Here is a 25,374-nt window from a genome sequence, read left to right on the forward strand (position 1 = left end):
GATGAAAAAGAAAACTTCCCGAAGCAATGGCTTGTGTTCAGAAGGAACAATGAATGGGCACACAGCACCACCAAGTGTACGAGCATGGTACTTCAGTCTAACTGGGAGTAACATCACAGCTAAGGCACGGTTATCCAGAATAAAAATCACGGCACAGGTGCGATAACAAAAAAACGATTCAAGGAGAGGTCATGTAAGGTGAACTTGTTTTGCACATACGTAGCCAAGCGTAATAATCGAGTTATGGACTGTGCCGAACCTAAAATGCACTGTTTAAATTCAGCAAATAAGTAAAAGTATACATACATTTAACAAAAATAATCCCAAAAAAATGTAAGTTTTAAAAATGTTAACTTAACCCAAGTTGCGAATGTTAATCATTTGCTTACGGGTTTATGACAACTGACATTTGTGGCAAAATGTTCCTGTCATCCACACTTACCCAGTTGTAGTGTCAGCGGAGCGGGAGACAGGGTTTTTCAGAAGCACCTTCTTAATTAACGCCTTCACAGGTTCGCCCTCGTTCTCTCCCTAGTCGTCTAGCCTTAACACAACCCTGACCGTGTAACACCGATGGTGCCCACCGAGACAGCCAACAACTCTCTGGCCGCGCAATATCTAGCGAAGACGGCAGCGACGAAGGCGGCGAAGACGACAGCGACGACGAGACGAGCCCAATCCCAGAACAGAACCGGCAGCCCTGAGCTCACGCTCTCAGCTGCTTTCATGCTACCCGGCGCGGTCTGGCTCCATCCTGGCCACGCCTCCCTTCTCGAACCCACTAGCAGGTTCCAGGGGCTTCCAGAGGGGGTCTTCCATGACCCTTGCCCCAGTTCCTCCGCCCTGCTACTGCTCACCGGCGTGTGCTGCTCGTCCGCCGCAGTTGCCGTTGCTGGACAACAGTCGGCGCTATTGCACTACACATTTATACGGAGTCAACAGAAGTGGTCCTCCAGAAGCCCCAAGTTCATCCTGTTTAGCCTCAACAGTGCAGCAGATGCAGGGTCTAGCAGAATGTTACAATGTGGAGCCATCACTGTTATCAGCTGGACTTCCCCTTTACTCTATCATTAGCCGCGGTCTATTCACCGGTCAACGGAGGTCTCCCCAAGCCGTTACCATCTATCTCAGCCTCGCGATGCAACGAGCCATCATTTTACCCCCTGCGCACGAGCCGATTTCATGAATGTCAAACAATTCCATCTCAGTGGAGATCCTCTTGGTATTTTCTCCTTTGGCGGCCACTCTGGAATTGGTCTTCAGCACGGTTGGTCCATAATTAATTATGTCTTTGATTCAAAGTCATCAGATATTCTGGGTTCCTTCCACAAGCAAAATACGGAATGCTTTTTGAAATACAATGAATAGGTGAAATACCTCATTACACGACTGCTGAAATAGTCTCACAACTACTGGGAATTTTCTGGTTAAAGGACATAACTATTTATCATCTGGGCAGGTGAAAAAAGTTCCCCGTCAGAAGAATGTGGAATTTGCACTTCTGGCAAAAGAGCTCCAACGGTGATAAGCACTGCTCACTTCAATAGGGAGACACTTTGATTGAGATTATTCTCTATTTGGCTCGCTTAGACCACACACAAAGCACGCTAGTTTTAAAGCAACGCAGAGCCAATGAAGAAATGTGCTTTAATTCACGCTGGGAAAACAACACACAAATAGCACTTGGCAAACAAAAAAATGCTTCATTGAAAATGTCCAACACAGCCAGAAGTGCAGGCAGCACCTTGATGGTGTGCTTCATCCACATCTTACACTCAACAACATACAAAACATGGTACGGAAAGTAACCATCCCTTAAATAAAGCAGTGTTCACCTTCGGAACAAAATGCAATATGTACACGTGGCTTACACCCGGCACAAGATGTGTAGAGAATAGTTTTCAAGAGTAGGACACCCAAGGCTTGGAGTAGAATTTTAAGAAAATACCCTAAAGACTAAATGATTTGTGCCAAAAAAACGAATGCATCATGCAACGTTATGGCCACAGAAAATGGCGTGCCATCTGCCACAGGGAAGTTCGCCAATTGCTCGCCCAGTATCGATCTGCTACAATCTGTGGAGGTCTTGGAGACGGACCCAGATGCAGGCAAGCACCATGCACAGCAGCTGCGTTACATCGGAAGGTTTGGTTTCTCCGGCGATTGTGCTGCCCGACTGAGAAATGTTCCGAGGAACCCTTGCACACAACTCCCAGGTGTAATTTCCAAAACTAAAATGGGAAAAATGTCCACCCTAACAACGATTAAAGATGAAATACATTAAGGCGTTATGTGCTTCAGAACACTAATTTCTAGTTTTTAGGTCTCGTCAAGAGAAATATATCAAGTCTCTAGTTTTACCATCAAGGCCATCACTCGCAGCGATGTCAAAACTCTTGTCAGAATTCAAGGATTACAGTTTTTTTTCTTTACATATTTTCATGGCCATCTTATGGTTTGAACAAATTTCCAACACAATAAACCCATATACTTATACAAGGTGGCAGTTGATTGCAACCCCTTGAAACATACAGAATCTAAAATAAGTATAGGGCTGTGACGATTTATTGATAAAAACGTATTTAGAAAGTAAGAAGAGAAATGCACTACTTTTCTGTGGTCGATTACTTGGACCCCTTTCAAAATGGCGGCCACCCCCAACATCCTGCCTCCTGAAGGTGGGAAACCCCCGACAAGCCACACCCAGCACGGCTCATTATTCAGATGATCCTCGCCAGGCACGCGCTCATCACCTCCCATCCAGCGGTACACGTGGCTAGGGGCTGACTGATTAATGGAGTAATAAATCCGATAATTAGAAAAATACGTATTGAAGTAATAGATGTATACTCTCTGGTTCTTTCGGTAAAGTCACGTAGATAGAAAAAATAACAAAAGAAAACACGACGTTTCAGTCGCAACACAAGCGTCCGTCTTCACCTGAAGACTTGTGTTCACCTGAAGATGGACGCTTCACCTGAAGACGGACGCTTGTGTTGCGACGGAAACGTCGTGTTTTCTTTTGTTATTTTTTCTACCCACGTGACTTTACCGAAAGAACCAGAGGGTATGGATTTCTGCAGCCACGAAAGCTTCAAATCAAGACGTAATAGATTTAGCCAAGCTTCAAACATTCACTGCCAGGTAAATCACGGCAGAATGTACAGGCTAGCTGCAAGAATTCAACCGATGACTCTTTGCAAGTGTGAGTGCACGAAACTATGCATACACACTCTGAAACAAAATGCCACCATTGTAATATTGTTGGACAGCGGAGGGCGATTACTGACACAGACACTGGAGTGGATAGCCAGTTGTCAGAAACCCAAAAAAGAAAAATGCAAGCCAAATGGCAGGAGAATAATAGTGGACCATGGAAATTGGCTGTTGACTTTGCAACATCTGTGTGATCTGTCAGAAGTAAAGAAGCGATTGCAAGGTATAGGTGACAACAAATACATCGGCTTTGATGACTGCTAAACCTTGAGATTGATTGAATCAAACCAAATTCAAATTTGGTTAAAATCTGAGTGGACGTTAAACCAGGACATTGGTTTTTCTCACCATGCGCCTCACAGGAACACTGGGCCCAAAGGTGTCCAATGGGTTTTGGACTTTGGTAAAAGTGACTAGCATGTAATCTAAGGCCTTAATCGTATTAAAGAGTAAAATTTTAATTGCTCGGCTATAAGGCTCTTGAAATCTGGATATTTAGCTACGTCATGCATAGCCCAACCGCTCACACAAACACGTGATTAAAAACATTTGTACAATAACTCATGTACAGTATATACATAACTATATCTTATGTCCTTAAGTACTCATGAGTAAAAACAAGTGCATGTGACGAAAAACAACTTAAACTCAATTTACAACAGTGGACTCTGAAAGAAATCAGCAGTTTTTGTTTTACTTGACCAAAAGACGACTGGCTCCACGACACACACACGGAGTGCACCTGCACCTTGTCAATCCTCTGGTCGACAAGAAACCAAAATAGCGAGCCCACAGCTGTTGCTGTACGGCAGCCTATAGAGTTGGGGGGATATGGGGGAGGGGGGGGTAGTGGCTGCAGCAGGGCACAGCAGTGAAGGGGCCCCGGACTCTCCCGGCCTCCTTCACTGCCAGGCCTGGCCCTGTGACTGCCAGGCCTGGCCATGTGACTGCCGAGCAGAGGTCGCAACCGGGTACCCGATACCCGTACCCTACCCGATACCCGGCTACCCATACCCGGCCGGGTACGGGTAGCCGTTTGCGACCCTGGTGCGGCCGGGTACGGGTAGGCCGTGAGTCACTGGTGAGTAGCTGTTTGTCACTCAATTCGGGTAGGGTATGGGTAGGGAACGGCTACCCGTACCCGGCCGGGTACGGGTACCCATTTGCGACCCTGGTGCGGCCGGGTACGGGTAAGGAATCAAAACCCGTTTGCGACCTCTGCTGCCGAGCCCAGCGTCGTCGCTGCACAGCGGCTGCTAGGGGCCAGCCCTGCAGCAGCAGTCCTTCACGATCGCTCGCGGAGCTGCTACGCATTCGTTTTATTTTCCAATTGCGAGCAGCCATCCCTTTGCGAAATTGTATTTTATCTGGTGCAAAAACGTTAACGTGCCACTAGCACATTAACGTGCAGATAGGTATTGCTAAAGTTGTTTTAATATATATTACTGTGGGGCCACTTGCCCCTAATGACAAGCCATGTTCCTGATACTTATCCTATAGTGTGCTACTTGTTCTTAACCCAGGATGCCTGTCGGAGTGAAATTCACATTTGCAACGGAAGCTTCAAATCGCAATGTCCTAAGATTACGCTTCACAGACTGCACACTCGGACGATGACGAACATCCATCGACGTATCAAGCTACCAAGCCTTCTCGTTAACACTGACAGCCATCCGCCCCAGCCCAGAGGGGGGCCCACAACTTGGACATCAGCACAGTCTGATGGCCACATTCACAGCCCAGGCACCCTCTTGCTCAGCCTCAGAGCTTCCACATTGAGCCCGAGCCGTCTCTTGTCGGAGGTCGAGCTCAAGTGCGGCCCGGTCGGCCCGAGGGACCCCCTCGCTCTGCGCGAGCGTTCGCGGTCGGGAGCTGCTAGGCCATGTCCTGTGGGTTCCCCTGCAAGGCCCGGGCGTTGTCGGCGACGCTCTCCTCGAGCTCGTACTTGAGCTCGTACTCCCGGAGCAGCTGCGCCACCTCCGAGTGTCCGAAGAGCACGGCGTCGGCCATCGGCGTGTTACCCCACCTGCACACACGCGCACGCACACCCGCACGCACACATGCGCACGCACAAACGGGCACGCACATGCACGCACGCACGCACGCACAAACACGCACGCACACACGAACACGCACACAGACACACATTCACGTGGTCTGATGCAGCTATGCAGTATGCACATAAAACAAATCAAAGATAAAAATAGTACTGTTTTTATTTACAGCCATATCTTTCCATGGCGTTCACGGATATACAGCCGGGACAAAGATAAAGGCGGCGCTGTGATACAATAAAAACGAACTGTGACGGAATCACCGATCATGCAGATATCAGCCAATCAAAACAAAGGGGGTGTGTCACATGACGATATAGTCACCAATGGGGTGACTCAATCCATGGATCTTGACGGCGATTGACCCGTAATTACGATCGACTTGGAGCTGGCTGCCGGATCCACCGAGCAGAATCGATACGATTAACCTCGATTCACGATACACAAGGCCGTACATGGGCAAAGACACGCCTCCTTTGGGCAACACCACGCCTACTTTCTTAAACACTGTACATGGGCAGATCTCCCGATCGGTGATTTCGCCGGGTGTCCGATTCCGTTGCATAACAGAGCCGTAGAGCGATGGCGCCGCGCAGCGCACCCACCTGTCTCTGGGCGTGGGACTCACGTTGCAGCACTCCAAGAGAAACCGCACCACGTCCAAGTGCCCTGCCATGACACGGCCGGGGGGGGGGAGTGGTGGGGTGTGGGGGGGCAGAGGTCATGGCCTGGCTCGATACCGCATGGGGGCGCTCATACTCGCTTAGCCAGCGTCAAGGGGCTCGGTCGCCACCCCGCAGCCAACCGCCGACACAGCGCCACCCTGCCGCCCGCGGCGGGATGCCGGGGGTGCTACCGCTGTGGCGTAACGGATGTCGTGACACCGAGAGACGTGCACTGCGTGCGCGTACGTACGTCGAACTTCTTTGGCGCCGTACGTAGCTGGCCGTGCTAATCGGGGGTGCAAATCTCTCGGCCTTATCCAGACCACCAGCTCAAAAGAACTGAATGTTTGGCCAACGACCATTTGGATGAGTCCCGAGAGCTTTTGAGCAATGGGGAAGGACTCACCCTCTGCTGCCGCCACGTGCAGCGCCGTCCTGTAGTCGTAGTCCCTGTGCTCCATGTCCATCGCCGAGAGGGCGTATCTACGGCAAAGCAATAAACACACAAGCACGCACGCAAGTGTAAGGTGGCAGGGTGGAGCTACGGGAAGTCTTGTGTCTCGGGCGCCTTCATGTGTAGAGTTTGTATGTTCTCGCCTTATATGGGATGGGTTTTCATTCATTACTGACACACGTTGAACAAGTATTCACACACGCGTGCATCGCATATACAGCTGCAACGGAGTCTGATGCTTCGTGCAAGGTTCTGTAAGATTTAAAATGCAACTCTTTACCTTCGAAGCGCCGACACATCCCCGCTGTAGGCAGCGAAGAGGACGTTCACCACCGTCTTAGCCTAAGAGGTGAGCACAGGGATACATTTAGCCCACGCGTACGCGAGGTCCTACTTACAATCACCGCTTCGCTTGCAAAGCAAAATGAGGATAATATTTAGTTTCTCACAGACAGATAATTCGTCGTCACACGTACATGTACTGTGCACAAACGTTCCACCCAACGGGGGTATAGTGAAGAGCTCTGCAGAATTTGTCGCCAACCGAGGAAGCGGTAGAGAAATTGTAAAACGGGTAAAGATGTACCAGTGTCACGTATTCTCAGCCAATATTAAGATTCATATTAAAGGTTTTTAGGTGTTAGAGCGCGTAAATATAAATGTGTCGTTAACCCACCACCATCCGACAGCCAATTAGTAAGGTTTGTCACGTAAATAAAAAGTGCCAGTTAGTTACTACTTCAGCACACCGGTGTGTTGCAGAGTAAACCCACGAAATTCGGAATCAGAATCTTTTTTATTTTTTAAAGATGTCCAGTACGGGTGGGTCCACGGGGTAGGGAAGAAGTTTCACGAATGCGTGTGCGTGGACGATGATCCGCCGACCCCGGGCGTGAATGACAGCGCCCGGCTAACGGCGAGAGTGAGTGCTGAGTGCCCACCTGAGCTTCCCTACCCTCGCGTCGTGGGTCCAGCTTCTTGTCAAAGTGCCTGAGGTCGTCGTAGTTGTGGAAGTTGAACATTGACACGAGCTCCTGCTCGGCAGGAAGAAAGCGAGGGGAGGGGGAGGTGGGGGTTGTGAACACCTTCAGTCGTGAACTTATTCCTTCTGCTGTCCGATTTCTGGCTGGGAGGCGACGGGAGTAAACCAGAAGCGTCGCTTGTTGGCAGCACCAGAGGTGTCCGGTTGAAGGTGGTTGAATAGAAGAGGCCTTTTTTAACGATTTATTCCGTTGAATTTACGCGACTTTGAGTTACGCGCCGTTGTCCGAGTACACGACCCCCCCCCCCCGCGTAAAAACGAGAGGTAGCCGCGCACGCACGTCAATCGTTGGTCCTCACAACTCTCCCAAGACACTTATCCAGCGTGGAGGATTTGCAAAACATTCCCTCGATGGTCCCTCAAGAGCTCCCCCTTCCGTGGAGGCCCTTCCATCGGCAGTGGTGTGAACAATCAAGCGACAAGGCCGCTGGAGCTTTCCTCTGATTTATTTTGAGACGAAGTTGAAGGTGCGACCATAGTGTGATGTGAAGGGGGGGGGGGGGCGTGGTGGAGCTGCAGCCCACCTGGCTAAAGTGGATGCCCCGGACGCTGTTGCCGAGTTTGTCGAGCGGCGGGGACCAGCACATGATGCCCATGACGTTGGGGACCACCAGGAGAATGCCCCCTCCCACGCCCGACTTCGCCGGGAGCCCCACCTGTCAAGCATGTCCACACACGCACAAACGCACACACACGCACAAACACACATGCACACACACATGCACACGCAAACACATGCACACACATACACGTGCACATGACAGGGGCAACCTCATTGATTGACAACCACTGGGGGAATGATGCTAAAAGGGCTATTGAAATATAACGGAGAGAATACAGTTCAACACCACGTACAACAGAAATTATATAAAAATTGTGCGGACCGTCACAACCAGTGACATTTGTTTAAAACAATCACACCAAGCTGATGACTCAGAAATAGGTCAAATGTTTCTTATTTAAATAAAATCTTCCGTAAAACATTTGTCTGCAATTAGCAGCGGCCAGTGGACTCAAATGTTACTTCAAACTTAAAATTAAACAGACGTCTCATTTGCTAATTTACTTATATCGGAGTTTTCTTCGGTTGAAATGTACTTCTATGAGACATCGCTGCCAATGGCAATGCTCCCTGTTCCTGACGGAATCGTACCGTTGCTTTTGCCAGAACCCAGGAGTGGTACTTTAGCACTGCCGCGTGAGTGTCGGCCGACACAAGAGACACATTCAGCCACGTCCCTGGGGGACTATTTTTGGTTCCCAATTCCTCCAGCAAATCACTTCAACCGGTGCAGGGTCGTCAGGTTGCAGAGCGCGTCTCTGCCCAGTGGTGGTGATGCTGGTGGTTAATCGCACCATGTTACAATCGCAGCGAACTATGTTAAATTCCTAGCCACGTTGAACAATATCAATGGCAATTAAAATCTAAACCTGGCCTGGGCATTAATCCGGACCTCGTGCAGTCATCTGCCATCGTTCAACTCACCCCAAATCGAAATGTACACCAAGCGGTGTGATATTATAATCGCCATGATAACAAAAGCGATCCAGCATTCAGATGGTCTAAGTCAACGTTGCGATTTTAATTCGAGGCTTTTTCCGATCGCGAGGCCAAGCGATCTGCAAAGTGTACCGCCCGACACGACTGGGCACCCGGGAAAACAATGTACACTGGAAACGATATTGCATCATACGCGGTATCCATAAAATAATCGCCTATTTATAAATAACTATAATTAGCTTGCAACGTGTCAGCCGAGTTGATAAACCTACATGCACGCGCTCTCACTTGGCGCAGTGTGGATTTTATCGTACGATTCTCATCCCTCTGAGCCTCCACATGCTGCCCGATGCATCTGAGATGCCGTCGCATCGAGATCTGAGTCTCCCCGGTGTACACCGGCACCTCGGGTGCGATTGTTTCAAATGCTCCTGTTATGCACTGCTGAAAATCACTGAGGGTTGTTGATAAACAAAAACAACGTGAGCATACAAGAGATATGTTCCCAACGTTTCAACCACAAATATATAACCGCTGTCTATAAGGTTATGAATTCAGACTGTCGGTAAAAAATAAATATATGAAAACTGTATTACCGAAAAAAAAACCATGGCAGTCTGTTTATAAGATAGTCGCTATTAACGTCATACAAAGTGCTCCTTATTTTATCTGCCTAAAAGTGATAACGGACCGCGTCACCCCAAATCTGGATGTAAACTCGTAGGCTTCTGCATGGATGTCGTGTGTTCTGCGACAGTGTGACCCGGACATGTGAAAGGACATTTAAAATTATTCACAAATGTTCGTATCGCTCATGTTTGTAAAATACGAAACTAGGAATGTGCACTAATGCCAAGGCCATAGCATATGTTGCATCATTTGTTTATCCGCGTAACAAAAGCCGAAGGTCGCGTGAGCAGGCGCAGCTAATCAGGGGTCAACTTATTTGTGGAGTTGAATCATCAACCCTGCCTCTGCCGTGCTCTTTGCGCGAGTGATTTAAACCACGAGATTCCAAAGCAAAGAATTTGTCCCAGCCGTGCCACACTGCGTCTCGACAATTTTCCACTGGGCACCGGATACCTTCCAGTTTTCGTACAACGTTCTCCCGAGCTCTTGACGACGAGGACAGGAGCACGTGTTTGGGGCTGATGGGAAGGGGTGACGCTACGGTTAAGAGTGATTGACTTCGCAGTCGGCAGGATGCAAATTCTCGTTCTGGTCAGGGGTCGATTCGGCCACCACTGTCTCTCTCGGGTCGTCGAATTGAGAGAGGCAACTTGAAGTGAGAATTAAGTGATGATGGGAAGTCGTCACTGTGTGCGCTTGCCATTCAACGATTCAATTAATAGCGTGCGTGGAATTGTGCACGTTTTGAATAACATTGGGGACGAGAATTACACTTAGGTTGTTGGAACTAATAAACCCATATAAGTGAGACAGAAACAAAAGAGAACCAGCAAAAACAATAATGAGTTGCGACGTTCTCCCCGTGTTCAACACGTGGGTTTCCTCCGGGCTCTCTGGTTTCTTCCCATAGCTAAAAAAACCACACACGATGCAACTGGAATTGTGTGTGTGTGTATGTTGAATTTCTTTCGTAACGTGCGTAGCTAACCGTGCTAATCGGAGCTATTGACCACACATCCCAATGCTGAAACATTACCTCCAAATCACTCAAAATCGTGGGATTTCACACAGCAGCAGCAACATCACCCCGCGACCGTGAAAAAAAACTCCGCAGGACCCTCGTGCAAAAGTCACGGGGGGCTCTCCTGGGCCAACGAGCGAGAAGTAACAAATCGTAACTATTATTATGATTATCGTTATCATGCCGGGTGCGCGCAATCGCAGGAGACTCACGTGGAAGGCGAACTGGCCGGAGAAGTCGTACATGCCGCACGAGTGCATGAGGCTCAGCGTGTTGCGCACCGCCTCCGGGCTCAGCAGCCGCTCGCCCGTGATGGGGCAGATGCCGCCGTTGGCCAACGTGGCGGCCATCACGGAGCCCGACTCGCACGTCACCTCGATGGAGCACAGCTGCGGCGGGGGAGACACGTGGAGGCGGGGAGGGGGGTGAGCGAGCTCGCGGCAGCGGGGACAGCGCCGGTTCGCCGTGGGGGGGGGGAGGGGGCACCGTGACGTGAAAGCGGTGGCATGGAGGCGACCGGCTGGCTCAGCCGTCGGAGCGCCGAGCCTGCACCGGGTGACTTCCTCGGTTTGAATTCGGGCATCGGCCGCCCGCGGTTAAACTGGGTTCTAAAGTGTTAACGGGTTGATGGTCTCGGCTCGGGGTAACCGATACAGTGCACAAAAACACGCATCATGTTTCATCTGAGTTTTCATGCAATTTGTTAAATTCCAGGTCTGGAGGTTAAAGTTTGACTACCGTGCAGCAAACGGTTCCCTGTAGCAGGATACGTGGGAAGTAGAATTCTTGAGAATGACAATCTATGACACTGAAAGCGATTCTCATTTTATAAATACTTGAGAGATAACGGCCTGGGTCAGCCCTGGCCAGGAAGTTAATTATGCCCCCGTGGCTGCATGCTCTGCCACTCTATCAACTCAGCAATGGCAAAACTACAGATCTCTTTGCTTACACTATGTTCCATTCCCACACTTGGTTACTGTACGAACAACACATGCAAACATCATTCCTCGATAAACTTGATATCTATTATTAATTTAAATCTCAGCCCATAGATAACTCTGTGGAAGGTCAAGTGGCCCTCATCACAAGAATGTGGAATGCCCAGCATCGGCTCACGCAATGTTTCTTTGAGTGAGCAACACTTGACGGTCAGGTCAAGTCAAACCACTGCGGATTCGCCAACGAGTGAAATGGACCCTTCAAGAAACTTGACTTTTTCCCATCTAGGAACACTATTTTAATTCAGCAGACCAATAGCGTCCATGGACGACCCACGACGCGAATGCAACAATCGTTCCCTGTTGGCGTTTCGACAAAATCAAGATTCTCCCATCGGCTGCGCGAGGCCAGGAGGGGGCGAGACACGGCGCGCTGGCGCGCTCTCTCGCATCGCAGTGCCACCCGAGCTTACACTTTCCGAAGCGCCACCGTCGCCGTGACGAAATCTATCTGGGACGGCGCGACGGGGCGCCAAAAAGCGCACACGCGGGAGACGCCAGGCATCATCAGACTTCCCAGCAGAAGCCACGGGCTCCGTTTCCCTTGCGTCGCCGCTTTCCACGGCTTGCCCGTATCCACGGAATGCCGAGGCAACATGATGACACTACGATGGTCATTGGTTATAGGCTAAGGGGGGGGGGTTGTCAGGTGGGACGAGGCGGGAGGACGATAGAAGCAAGTGGGTTTGCCGAGGGTCACGGAACGCTGGGTTAATTTCATTAAGGAAATCGGCGACGATTATGATCGTCCACAAGTTGTGTTTTACTCTGATCAACGATGACTGTGAGTGGACGAAAATGATGACGGAGACTACGACTACTACGCACCAAAGACACTGAGCTGATCGTGACGAGACGAAATTGACTCTTCTGAATGAAGACGCGCAGTGGGAGAATTATTGTGATTCAAGACGGCAGTTCAGTGAAGAATTGAATCACGAAGAGCGGGCAACCTATTGACTGCTTGAGTCAACTAGACGAAAGAGGACCACATGGAATCCACGTACTAAGCCCCCGATAAATTTAGATAAGTTGTCATCGACTAGTCTGACACTTATGACTCAAGTTCAAACTGCTAAGTTAATTATAAATATTGTGGGTTTACTCTCCAACGAATTGGAATGTTTTGGTTACGTGACAAACCTGACTAATTGGATGTGTCGGGTGATGGCGGATTTAACAACACATTTATATTTACGCGATCTAACCCAAAAAAACGATACAATTAATAATATTGGTCGCAAAAGCCTACGTGTTAAACTGCTAAGTTAATACTGACCGAACACTTCCCCATAACTTCGCAAGAGGGTTTTCCCTGTGCAATCAAACCTGGAAGTAGAGATCCAAGGTGGCAGTCAGATCGGTGTTATCAGGAAAGCACTAGAAGAGGTAAGAAGAGAGACGCACTCGTTAACGACACGACCAATACCGTAACCACGCTTTCATTGACCAAGTGAACAACATTAGTCGGTGATTTTAACTGTACAATTTCTTCCGTGGTCCCTCTACGTGAACAGAAACGATGAAGACCATTTCTTTAGAACTCATTTTTGTGTTTCGTTTGTTATCCTTCCCCCGCACTTCCCATTGGCACGTTTGTCTACGTACGGTGCGTGAAAGAAGCTGAACACAGATACGTAAAGTATCTCCACGCTCCAGGGCATTTGGCGGAGGGCAAGTTCCATTGTTATCTTCATGGTCTCTGCAAAGGATCCGGTAAAAAACTCGGAACTGCAATCCGGACGCGGCAACGGTTCTCCAACGTCGGGACAGACTTGTGCTTTGCAGAGCAGCGGCCGACGTCAGTCACGAAAGCTCCAAATTTAAGATCGTCCAGGGGGGGGTCTCTTCCCCTTGGTCGCCAACGTTTGGGTGCCACTCCAATGCCTGTCCCGCTAAGCTGCCCTCCTCGCTCCCGTCGCGCACGTCCCCGCTCATCGCAACGTCCCCTTCACGACCTCGGCGCGCTCTTTCCACATTCCTATGCCAAAGTCCTCACCCCTAGGTCACGCGAGCTCCAATCTAATTCCCTATCCCCCGACTCGAACAGGGCAAGGAGGAACCGGGACTGTGTAGCCCACTCAAGTTTCCGTGGTGGCCGTGTGAAGTTGGTCAGCGGATAGGCGAGCAATTAGGCTTAAGTGGCAGGAATAATCCTGAATCCAAAACACAAGATATGTATGTATGTTGAACTTCTTTCGCACCGTACGTAGCCCACCGCGCTAATCGGAGGTGCGGGGAAGGACAACAAACAAAAAGCATCACATAGCTGAGTATAGATGAACAATTACGTGCCCTCTGTAAACCTTGCACGTGCATCTGTGACGTTGCCGCGTGCCTGGCGAGCTCCACGCTCACCCAAGGACAACTCCTCACCTGCATCTCCCTTAAATAGTAGCCGATGGCGAAGTTGCGGTCCCCAGTCTGCCTCTCGGACTGGAATCTGTGCCACACGGACAGGAGGCAGCGTTTGCGAATAGGAGATATATTAAACGGACAGGAGATAGCGTTAACATGCCTTGTCGACAACTGATGTCGTCAATCGATGCGAGATCAACCGATTCACTCGCTCGACCAATACTCAGGCACACATGGGAGAGCACCCGCTCACCCGCACCTCCGATTAGCACGGTTGGCTACGTACGGTGCGAAAGAAGTTCAACACACACACGTACTTACATGCAACAGAATCGGAGGAAACGATCTCATACCGTCTTCCGTATGTGATCATGTAAAGTACGGAATATCTATAAATAATAAAATACAATTTATTTTCATCGAAGGCCATTGCCTGAAACATTGCTCATTGCGCATTTTTCCTTTTAAGGCTAGTGTTGTTGACAAACAGGGTTGAGAATGCCGTTATTTGTGCACCACTGCTAAACCCAGCAGCAGCAGCAGCAGCATCGCGTAGTTTGCACAGTAAAGATGGTCAATCGCAGCCGTGGAATTAAACCACAAAACACAGACGCTGAACACTGCCGCATGTAACAGCATTTACCAGGATCAGGATGAACAACGTCATTGCGACTTTCACAGGTTCTCAATGTTCTGACACAGCAGGCTGGAGTGATGCAACAATGAGGCCATGTGACACGGACTGAAACGTAATGACACGTGCCAGACCACGGGATTTGTATCATCCCTGGTACTCGATTACCAGTGACTATAGTGGCTGAATATAAGAGGCCTTTTTTAACGATTTATTTTTACTTTACCAGGTAAGGCCCGCTGAGCTGTAGAACTATTTTTCAGAAGCGACCTGGCCACAAATGATAGCTCAACGAAGTGGCTTATGAATGGAAACAACATTGTGTTTATTGACCAAAGGGCCTAATTCTAGGAACACTTGTTTAAACATGACAACCTTGAACAAGTTTCCTAATGTTCACAACATCAGGGTAACCACCCACTGACATTCGTTTAACAGGTCCAAGGTTATGCAGTATAAACAAATGCTTCAATGCAACAATGATTTGGAAGTGCCCACGGAACAAAGTAGACACTCAACAACGATCAATTCCACTCCTCTGTTGCAAACATGGGGCGGTGTTCGTCCCCACACGGTGGCCCGGTGCCAGTGACGCGACACTGCAAAGGGTTCACCAGTGGCAATTTGAATTTGCCTTTACATGCCTCGCTGTTTACAATTTACCACCGCTGCAACGCAAAGCACTCACGTGGCATTGCTGAAGCCAATGTATTCGTGTCCAGCCATCCTGGCCAGGTTCTCTGTTACCTGTGCAAACACAACCGTGACAACACAAGGAGGGAACACAATTAACAAGTGTACATTATTGCCTGGGTACTGCCATGGCAGGATGGGTAGCAGACTGAACTTGCAGTCTCTCTGTGTGACAACCACTGGTGATTTCCCACAAAGCAGTTAATCGTTTCATCGAACCTAGAGGGATGATAGGCTGAGGTGACCCCCAAACGGGATTTCAACTCAAAGCCTTGACTGGAAGCCGTGCACTCTAATCATAGCACCACGTAGCTCAATGTCACTTCAATTACACGCGCATCGTGAATGTTATGCAATGCCCACAGCTGTCTGGATGTAATTTTCGGATTTTACTGCGTCTTGTTCAGGATGTCGTTCCGCTCAACATACTGGGAGCTTCTTCTGAAGAAAGCTCCGAGTGCGTGGAGCGAAACATCGAACATCACCGCCGAGCAGCGTGCGGCCCGACAACCCGAAAAAACGCATCGGAGAGCCGCACAACACAGCCGCAAAGACCTGCGTGGAATTAGGCAACGCTCCTCCACGTGGTGCATGTATAGTGGGCGGCACACTGTCAACGTGCAGTGTGTTTACAAATGTTATCCGTTGAAGGTATATTCGACCAATTAAGTTGTTGTGAAAGCCATGGTTACGATGGTCAGCCATTCGTCAAATTATAATAAAGTATCATTGATCAGACCACGTTAATACGAACTTCACAGATTCGTATTAAACAAACATGTAGGCCGTGACCGTTCCGAGGTGTGTAGGGAAATCACTTACGTAGTCAAACTTCTCTGCCGTGCTGGCTCCTTGCTGTGAAAGCAGAGAAGGAAACCGCTTTTTAGAAGTGCCGCTTGAATTGAAACTTCAAAACGCATGCGAAAAGTCCATGCGGCTGTCTGGCCACGAATTAAAATTTCACGATTATTCTACGCGATGGCCTGAATCCACCGACCTTGATGAGGGACGTGATGACGATGGAGCCCGAGTTGACCATGGGGTTGTGGGGTTTGTCTGCACAAGCGGGACACAGGCAGACGCACACACGTCACGATCAGACGGCTTCTCAGGCCACGAGAAGAAAGCTCCTATGTAATTATAATAAAAAAAAAACATCCATTGTGTTGATGCCTCCTACGGTTAAACCATCCATCTTGCGAACTTCCCTCTGTCCTGACGTCACGCGCGCGCCATAAGCACTGCCGATTGCGAAGTTATAATCATTCGTAAGGCTTACGTTGAGTGAACCGCAGTTATTCACTTTTCAGCAATCTTTATTCGTACTTGAAGTACGTCAAAGCGCAAAAGCAAGAAATGCACAATTATGGAGTTTAGGCAAACGGATATCGTGAGAATCGTAAAGTCACGACAACCGTCAATTTGTGCATGTCGAACGTCTTTCGCGCCATACGTAGCCAACCGTGCTAATTGGAGGTGTGAGGGGAAGGACAATAAACTAAACTCGAAAAAAAAGTCACACGGTGTCATGAAAAAGGACATTGTTGCAACTCTGGTTGCGACGTGGTGTATATACAGGGTGCTTGACAAAAAATGTTAACACTTATATGGGACTATCGTTTTTCACGTAATAAGAACGGATAATACACTGAAACATGATAACACACTTATGTTAATAGCTTCAAAAAGTCAAAGAGTCTACATTAGTTCACCATCAATGTCAACACATGCCTGGAATCTTCTCCAGGTGGTCTCCAGAGCTGCAAACTCTCAGAAGTTTTAACTTTTTTTTGAAGCACCCTGTATGTACGTATGTACAAACTTTTTTGCACCGTACGAAGGCAACCACGCAAATCGGAGGTGTGCGGGGACGGACGGACAACAAACTAAAAACGCAAAAAAAAGTTACACGATATCGTAAAGAAATTTAATCGCGGCAACTGCGGTTTCCACGCGTGGTGTCGGGCCCTTACTGTCCTCGTTGAGCGAGAGGGTGTTGAAGCGCAGTCCGCTGGGCTCCTTGCCCACGTATCGGTGCACGTGCTGCGTGCCCAGCTCGTTGGCAGCCACAGAGTAGACGAGAGGCTTCACGCACGACTGCAGGCAGAAGGGCAACTTTGTGTCGCCCGCCGAGTGCCTGGCGGACGCACAAGAGACCCCCCCGTTCACCAACAGCCACGAGCTTTCAACGCGCTGACACTTGCATTATCTTTGTGCTGTTCGCCTTTTGGCGTTCTCTGGGTCTGACAATGGTGAGACGACAAAGAAGGCTGTCTGGTGTCGGCCAATCAGTTTCAAAGACAACGCATATACTACTTTTTTCAAATTTTCTTGCCGTGGATGTCACACCTGATGACGATTGCTTGTGTTGCAGTCGAAACGTCGTGAGAATTTTTTTTGTAATATTTATATTATTTTATTATTTCCCTTCTACGTGACTTTATCGAAAGAACCAAGAATATGAATCCCTGCAGTCACGAAAGCTTTAAATCAAAATGCATATACTATCAGAGCAGTTTTGTTTGCACGTTTTACCCAAAAGCAAGTGTGGTTAATGCAGGATTGATTCCTTGCAAAAAGGTATTTATTTGGTGTTTGAACATATTAACCCAACTCCTGTTTCATTGCCAGAAAGGGTAAAACCTATTCTTATTTTTCATACTTTGATACTGGCCAAAAAAACACGTCCCATAGCTAAAGATAAATTTGTCCTCACAGCCCTGGGATCAGCTGGTTGGGTGTAGCTACCAGATTACGGTCCGAATCAGCCATCGCAAAGTGTCAATACCGTGTTACGTGTTTTTTGTGTTTAGTTTGTTGTCCTTCCCCCCCCCACACCTCCGATAATCACGGCTGGCTGCGTTCGGTGCAAAACAAGTCCAACGCATTCACACTGATGGCTGTCGTGACGTGACAATTCTCGCGATATTCGTTTGCCTAAACTACGCAACTGCGCACCACAATTGCATCGCCTTGCTTGTGCGCTTTTGGCGTACTTCAAGTACGAACAAACATTGCTGAAAAGTTAACAGCTGCAGTTCACTCGACGTAAACCTCGCGATAACTCTTGCGAGCGATTACAACGTTCCAATCCGCAACGCTTCTGGCGCGCTCAAACGGGCGCTAGTCGGTGGCATGAGTCGCTACTGGCAGCCGCGAGTGAGCGGCGTCAAATTCTAAGTTTCTAGGGCGGGGGGCCCAGTTTTTTTTCTGTTCACAGGATGACCCGCCGCTGACCGCCTAGAAAAAAAGGTGGCACCCGTTTTTTGTTTGTTTTAAACTGACTGAAGGATCGAAGTCGCAAGCCTTCTTACTGTGAGTTTGAACACTTCAGCCAGACAGCCACAATGCATTTTTGGCTTCGGAGTGTTGAAACATGACTGGCATCTATTATATATACCCCGCACACTATTAGGGAACACCGATGTTAATAAGCTTTGGTGCTGGGTGAGTTGTCAGAAATAGCTATATGCTAAAACAGGATGTTATCTAACAGAGATAATGTGTCCCACACAGTAGAGTAACCATAATTCTGTGTTTGGCAGGAACCCTCACTGTTGGCACGCTGTATATGATGCATAAGTCAAGATTCACAAACACATTCGTTGCCCAATATCTAACGTTACTTGGCTCCTATGCTGCCTGAACGGTCATGTGCTAAACTTAAACGCGCAGGCACACTCGCATGCACACGCACACGGACACACAGGCTCACTTGGAGCATCGACGAACAAATATTCCCATTGTAATTGCCGTTGGCATTGACTGGCTCATTACTATTGCAGTGGGCGGCGTGGTGGCACGGCGCGTGGTGAGTGCACTCAACCGTGAACCTGGTGACCTGAGTTCGATTCCTGGCCACGGTTAACATCGGTGGAGCGTGATATCTGCCCTGACCAGCACGGCGGAGTACGGTAAAATAACCCCCTTACCCACAAGGCATGGGAAGGCCCTCAATCAGCAATGGATTGACAAAAGAGTATGTAACATGTAGGTACAGTGAAACTCCTACTGCAGGTTTCCCTCGCTCTATGCAAGTTTTTCGTTGTGCCATTCCTCGCTGTAAATGCGGCTTACCGATGATTTCTACCCCAAATTCGCTAGATGCGGTTTGAATTCACTCACGTGCGGCGATGCGGCCGGATGTGGGACAAGATTGTGGTGCGTAGTGTGTGTACTGTGTATGTACTGTGTGTTTACTGTGTGTGTCCATACAGCTAGGCAAACCAGTATCTGATTTTACGTGGGAGTTAACTCAGCCCATCATCCGAACAAGTCGATAAAATAAGTGCCACCTTATGGTAAGTAAAAATAGTGGTCATACTTTAGTGAGACTGGATCCAATGGGACATTTTCTTGTGGTTTTTCATAGCCACCGATGGTGATGAGCAAGGGTATGCTCTTAAATATGAAAAAGACTTGGAAAACTTAAGAACTATCCTCACTTTTTACAGTCACCGCAAAACAAACAATACATCAAACAAATTATCCTCTGGTTAAATAACGTCCGGTTAAATGTATACATCAGCCATGCCTTGAAGAATTACGGGTAACTTTCAAGTAAAGCGAGGAGGCTTGCTACTTATCTACAAATAAGTATTTAAAATTCAAAAGGTCACCTCTGCCCATCCACAGTGCAGATGGAGACACCCCAAAGGTCCTTGCTGAACTTTGCAAGTTGTGGAATATAGTCAGCAACCTGCATCCAGCATGCACAACAACACACACACCCACACACACAAACACGGAGAATACAAGAGGTGTCTGTGCAACTTCGGAGAACAAGAAGCATGTCAGTGCCTTGAGCCAACACTGCTGAGATCCCGACTGAAAGAGTCTGGACAGCCGTAAAAGTCACATTTATAGTTTCCACGAGGACATAACTGAAGTTTTAAAATTAAGTTGTCATCCCGCTCGTAAGTTTCCAAATTTTTTGACAACTACATTTTTGCCACAAATCAAAATCAGGCTGCAGCCTCGATTTTACACGCCGGTCTCACTTCACAGCTGCCCTGAATTCCCTACATGAGAAATACGGCTAAGAGAAATTAAGTCACCCTGTGTGTTACAGTGAGATATGTTGTAGGTGGCAGGAATATCTCGTTAAACATTCAACATTCAATCAAGCGGTCTTGCGCCTTTAACCCACAGACTCTGCAAAAGTATTGCCCAATGGTTTCACAACAGGAGTAACTCAGGAGTAACTCAGAACATAATGGAAACGATGCGTAATCTCCCGGTCACACTGCATTGCCCTACAACTCCAGCCCTTGGAGTTGGCTGTCGCATGGACAGTCAGTAAATGTGTCTCCAGTCCAAAACGAGCTTTGGATGGTGCTCATCTTTGTTGGCAGTCCTGATCCAGTGGTGGAAATACACTCCACATTCCTATGATGGGAACTAGTCTCTCCACAGAACAATGTTGAAGAATGAATACGCTGGCCAGGACTTCAACTCGGAACATTCTATCTGCAAGCAGAACTCTCAAATAACAGCCACCCGGCCAGGTAATAGTTTGTTCAGCTCTACAAAAACACACACGAATCGCACACGAATACAAATAAACATTGAGTCCATCGGCTTCATGGCTTTCCATATCTGGGAATATTTAATTCAATGTGCAGACACAGAACAAAGTTGTGCTAATATTATACATTTACACATAATGCTCCACAACAACAGACAGTGACTTTAGATGTAACGTTGCTTTTGAGTTGAACCGCATCGTTTAGACGGAGTGCTCTTGCCAATAGCGTCTGGTAACTCAGCAGCATCTGTTTAAGAAACCTGACTCAGCCGACGTCTGCACGAGTCAAAACCAGTGCAGAAGTTTGCTCACTTTAACAAATGCCGCTGGATAATATCGGTCTCGAAAGCCAACAGGCAAGTGGACTAAAACATTTGTACTTACATGGGGATGCACACACCAGAGTCCCGCTTGACAGAAGCTTTACTCACAAGGCTCCACAATGCATAACGAGAGTTTGCGTACCTTTTGTCAGGAAGCTCCGCATTTCTAGGTTTTGGGCCAATTGCTTCACGGCCATTTTGCCCGTGGGGAATCGAAGTGTGCACTTCCACTTGGCCCACACAGGGAGGAAGGAGGTGGCTCACCTTGCCCCAGGTGAGGAGGGTGGTGGCTCACCTTGCCCCAGGTGAGGAGGGTGGTGGCTCACCTTGCCCCAGGTGAGGAAGGAGGTGGCTCACCTTGCCCCAGGTGAGGAGGGTGGTGGCGCACCTTGCCCCAGGTGAGGAGGGTGGTCGCTCACCTTGCCCCAGGTGAGGAGGGTGGTGGCTCACCTTGCCCCAGGTGAGCGCCCGCGCGTTCTCGTGGATGTTGTCCACCTGCGCCGTGAAGTTCTCAAAGTCGGGGATGACGAACTTGCGGCGGAACGCCTGCGTGAGCAGCACGATGTTGCTGCCCACGCACCTGGGGAGACACGAGGTCTCGTAATCAGGGATTGTAACTTACAAATCGATGGGCAGCAGAGTGGACGTCGTTTCCCGCTGTAACCATAGGATATCGTTGCACAATGGCGCATTCGAGCAGCCTCAACATTAACCCACCGCCGCAAGAGGGATGAAACGACGGCATCTATTCATCGGTGAATATATGTTCTGAAGCTCGCTATGCGTGCATCGGTTTGCTTGTGTGACGATTAGTGCTTTACGTTTGTAAATATCGCATCTAATGGATACACGCCACCACAGCAGCCTCGCCATTCAGCACAACGTTAACGACAGAATCGATTCGAGTTGTAGGAGCGCACACTATCGTGGTTAACTCTAAGATACATACTTTGGGTTGCACGGCCACAATCGTATGACTGTGGCTCGTCTTTAATTCATCAAATCACCAGGAGGGGTTCGTCATTCCGTAAAACTGCAGCAGAACAATCGGCACAGAGTCACCACAACCGTTCAACAACGATCCATGCTCTTGGGTATAGTGTTGGGAGTGTTTGTGACCTTTAACGGGTTTAAAAAATCTTGCAGGTTTTTTCCCCTCACACCCCCCCGCCCCCCACAGTACAGTGCAGTATAAAAATAGCACATCGGTATAAAATATTAATATTGCATATCAAGCGTGGGCGCACGCAACAAAGACGCACGCACGCATACAAATGAAATAATTCTGCTCGTATCCTTAGTCCCCGTGGGGGCCACGTGCTGTCGTCAAGAAGCGATTAGAGGGCGGGCGGTGTGACGAGCAGCGCACACCACCTGGGCTGTCTGCGTCGCCCCAATGCTGATGATCCCACATCGCGCGAGGCATCGATTACAGGCGAGGGGAAGGCCGGACCACATTTAGACGACCAAATGCCGCCGACGTTATATGTGACCAGGAGCTTAACGCACGTCGCCAGGATGGTAGCATAATGTGCTGACCAACCATCACATCACCACATCCCACACATGCATACACTCACACACACATTTATATATATGCGGCATAATTGTACAAATCCAGTGCATAGCCAAGCTAGTGTCAGGGCTAGTTTTGTCAGTGGCTAATTATTAAGACAGAGTGAGAGGGTACGGTAAGAGACAATAGTCATGGGTGCCCTTGACAAGGAACCGAACTTATTTCACTCAAACTGCGACGCAATGTGCAATGTGATACCCATCAAATCACCCCCCCCACCATACCCCTCCACCCCGCCTCACACAGAAAACATTCCCAAAGTGGGAAAACATAATACATATAACAAAGAGAAAGATCTCCCGTGTAGCCTTGACAGGATGTGAGGGCAAGTGCTACTAGCGAGCACCTATGAAGGCCAGAACAGCACACAAGGGGGTGGGTGGCCAGCACCACGTCCGGCCGCCTTTGTCTCCCTCGTGGCAATATTTTTACACATCGCACCAGGTACTCAATTGAGGCTGAGTCGACCTAGGGGAGGCCGAGGACCGGTTCAGATACTCGTCACTGGTGTTGGCCGCGAGTGTGAATCGAGAGCTGGGGTCTCTGGGTTTCGTAGCGCAACATACGCCAAACCCACGTGTTAAGCTGATGGCCAAGCACAGGACGAGCAGAGCCACGTGGCACCGGCGGGGCATGCACGCCCCCACAAACGCCCAGTGGGCAGCACAAACAACTGCCTGGGGTGTGGCTCGTTGCGTGCGCCGTGATTGGTCAAACAACTATTTGAGTTTTGCAAACTCTCGTGGCGTGCGGATAAATAACAATCGGCAAGGGTGACCCCGTGGTCGAGAGCTGCGCTTCGTATGAGAGAAAACACACTCGCCTAGTTGATGCTCGACGCTTAGTCCAGTGATTTGTATTCTATAGCAGCGATGTTAATGTATGACAGCATGGGAGCTGACTTTATAAGACCTCGTAAATCCTGACGTGCTTATTTTGTTACGCTATTACACAACAACGCAACGCGATAGGGGGTTTTAACATCACACAGAAGCGTCTACCCATATCTGACGATGGGATACTGGACACTCGGCTTTGAGTTAGACTGCAAAAACAAATGCATGTTGTTGACCTTGGACATTTAACTCAGCGGGACACACAGTAAACACACGTAACGTGTTTTGACCAAGCTGATAAAATCACACCACTAATAATTGTGAAGTGACCAAGGCACGATTGTCACGCGATTGTCTGTTTCTCTCCAGAGATTGTATGTCATTATGGAATTCCAAAGTCGTTGTGGAATGTGTCTGCAGACATATGCACAAGACCGATAATTGAAATTATTGAAACATATCATATATATGGTTGCGCTGTACAGCTCTCTGCTGTGTTTGTGTGCGAGTTGAACCATGTGTTGTGCGAAGTGATGTCCAATGTTTCTCAGCCTGAGAACATCAACTCACTCCACTTGAGAATCTGGTTTAATCAGTCGGCTGCCCGGATCAAACCCTGCTCCCCAACGGTGCCAGCCCAGCGCTCTGACCCCTACGCCACTCGGCCATCTTTCTTAACCCTTCTCCGTTACGAGACGTCTGCAAGTCGCGGGGTGGGTGTCCCGTTCACCGCTGAATCTCGGAATGCGCAAGCGGCTCTGCGTTAAATTATTTAGAGAGGCGTAGCGCCGCTGTTTTTAAAGACATTGTGCTCACCGCAGAGAACTGTAGTGACACGACCGCACTCTACAATAGCCGGCGCCAAACTGTGCCGCGCGCTCTCCCCGCATGGCCTCTTACAGATGACGTACGAACACGTACGTCATCGGAACGGGAACGGGTTAAATGGAGTCCAGAGCCACTGGACTACCTGGCGCCCGCACGCACATACTGCGAGTGACGGGACGCCTCTGGGTGAGCGGCGGGCGGTGATCACCTCCGGAAGAGCTCCTTGTCCAGGGTGACCCCTTCAGACGCCGTCTTCACCGCTTTGCGCAGCGTCGTCATGGAGTCTCGCAGGCGCGGGTCCGACGGACGCAGCCCGGTGGCCTTGAGGGCCTGCGGGGACACGGGGACACCGTGGTGGGCGCCGCTCGGACAGACGCTCCCCCCCACCCCCGCCGTGTGATACTCACGTTCACCTGAATGGCACGTTCAGGTTATGTTGACCGGAATCACGTTCGCTCATGGCGACAGTGCGTCACATCGACAGGCGCGAGCTGACAATCCAGCCAGGTAATGCGACTGTCTGCACTTACACTCTCCTTTCATCTCCCTCGCTGCCATCAGTTGGTGTGAAAAACACAGACGCTTTCAACCAGTGGAAAGGTCAAATTGATCACTCTTTACCCAAGCATTGTGATAATGGGTTTTGTATTCATAAAACATTAACCAGCACTGTGGAAGGCTTTAAACACCCATGGGCGAATCATTTCTGCAGAGTCAAATGGAATGGTGCACGGATAACAAAGTAACGCATGACTGGCACGGCGAGTACTGCTGGTGGGACTGAGTATTGGGAGTCGGCCTAACATTTGGCACGGGGCTGGTTCTGCAATAACTCAACAGATAAATCTGGTCCTTGAAAACCGTTTTTGGGTGGTGGGACTTGGGCACTGGGTCAAGTCGGGGGTCTCCCCCTGTATCTTTATCGCTACGCGTCCAAACAGAGCTACGTTTGCTCACGTGTGTCAATCTATCCTTTTGACGGCAAATACGCCACCGGGGGTCAGCCGGGGCAGTT

The 25,374-nt window shown here is 49.1% G+C and overlaps 1 protein-coding gene across 2 annotated transcripts in view; it reads right to left on the minus strand.

Annotated features, from left to right (window-relative positions):
* Nucleotides 1-1,630: 1,630 nt before the first annotated feature.
* Nucleotides 1,631-25,374, minus strand: part of LOC144934610 (glutaminase kidney isoform, mitochondrial-like) — a 30,566-nt gene continuing 6,822 nt past the window's right edge. The window contains exons 3-19 of one of the 2 annotated variants that reach the window (XR_013637180.1): nt 24,568-24,689; nt 21,570-21,699; nt 19,889-19,968; nt 17,243-17,406; nt 16,267-16,325; nt 16,092-16,124; nt 15,265-15,323; nt 13,961-14,027; nt 12,914-12,964; nt 10,796-10,972; nt 7,956-8,087; nt 7,331-7,423; nt 6,670-6,731; nt 6,342-6,418; nt 5,876-5,939; nt 4,123-5,242; nt 1,631-2,851 (exon numbers count right to left, since the gene is read on the minus strand). Coding sequence is in view for 1 of the 2 variants with exons in the window: in XM_078860616.1 (XP_078716742.1) it covers nt 5,092-5,242; nt 5,876-5,939; nt 6,342-6,418; nt 6,670-6,731; nt 7,331-7,423; nt 7,956-8,087; nt 10,796-10,972; nt 12,914-12,964; nt 13,961-14,027; nt 15,265-15,323; nt 16,092-16,124; nt 16,267-16,325; nt 17,243-17,406; nt 19,889-19,968; nt 21,570-21,699; nt 24,568-24,689 (1,521 nt within the window). In the remaining variant the exon portion in view is untranslated. Of the gene's footprint in view, nt 5,243-5,875; nt 5,940-6,341; nt 6,419-6,669; nt 6,732-7,330; nt 7,424-7,955; nt 8,088-10,795; nt 10,973-12,913; nt 12,965-13,960; nt 14,028-15,264; nt 15,324-16,091; nt 16,125-16,266; nt 16,326-17,242; nt 17,407-19,888; nt 19,969-21,569; nt 21,700-24,567; nt 24,690-25,374 lie in introns of both variants that reach the window. The other variant, XM_078860616.1, reaches the window with a different exon arrangement.

Source organism: Lampetra fluviatilis, chromosome 10, assembly GCF_964198595.1.
Source record: "Lampetra fluviatilis chromosome 10, kcLamFluv1.1, whole genome shotgun sequence".
Lineage (NCBI taxonomy): Eukaryota > Metazoa > Chordata > Hyperoartia > Petromyzontiformes > Petromyzontidae > Lampetra > Lampetra fluviatilis.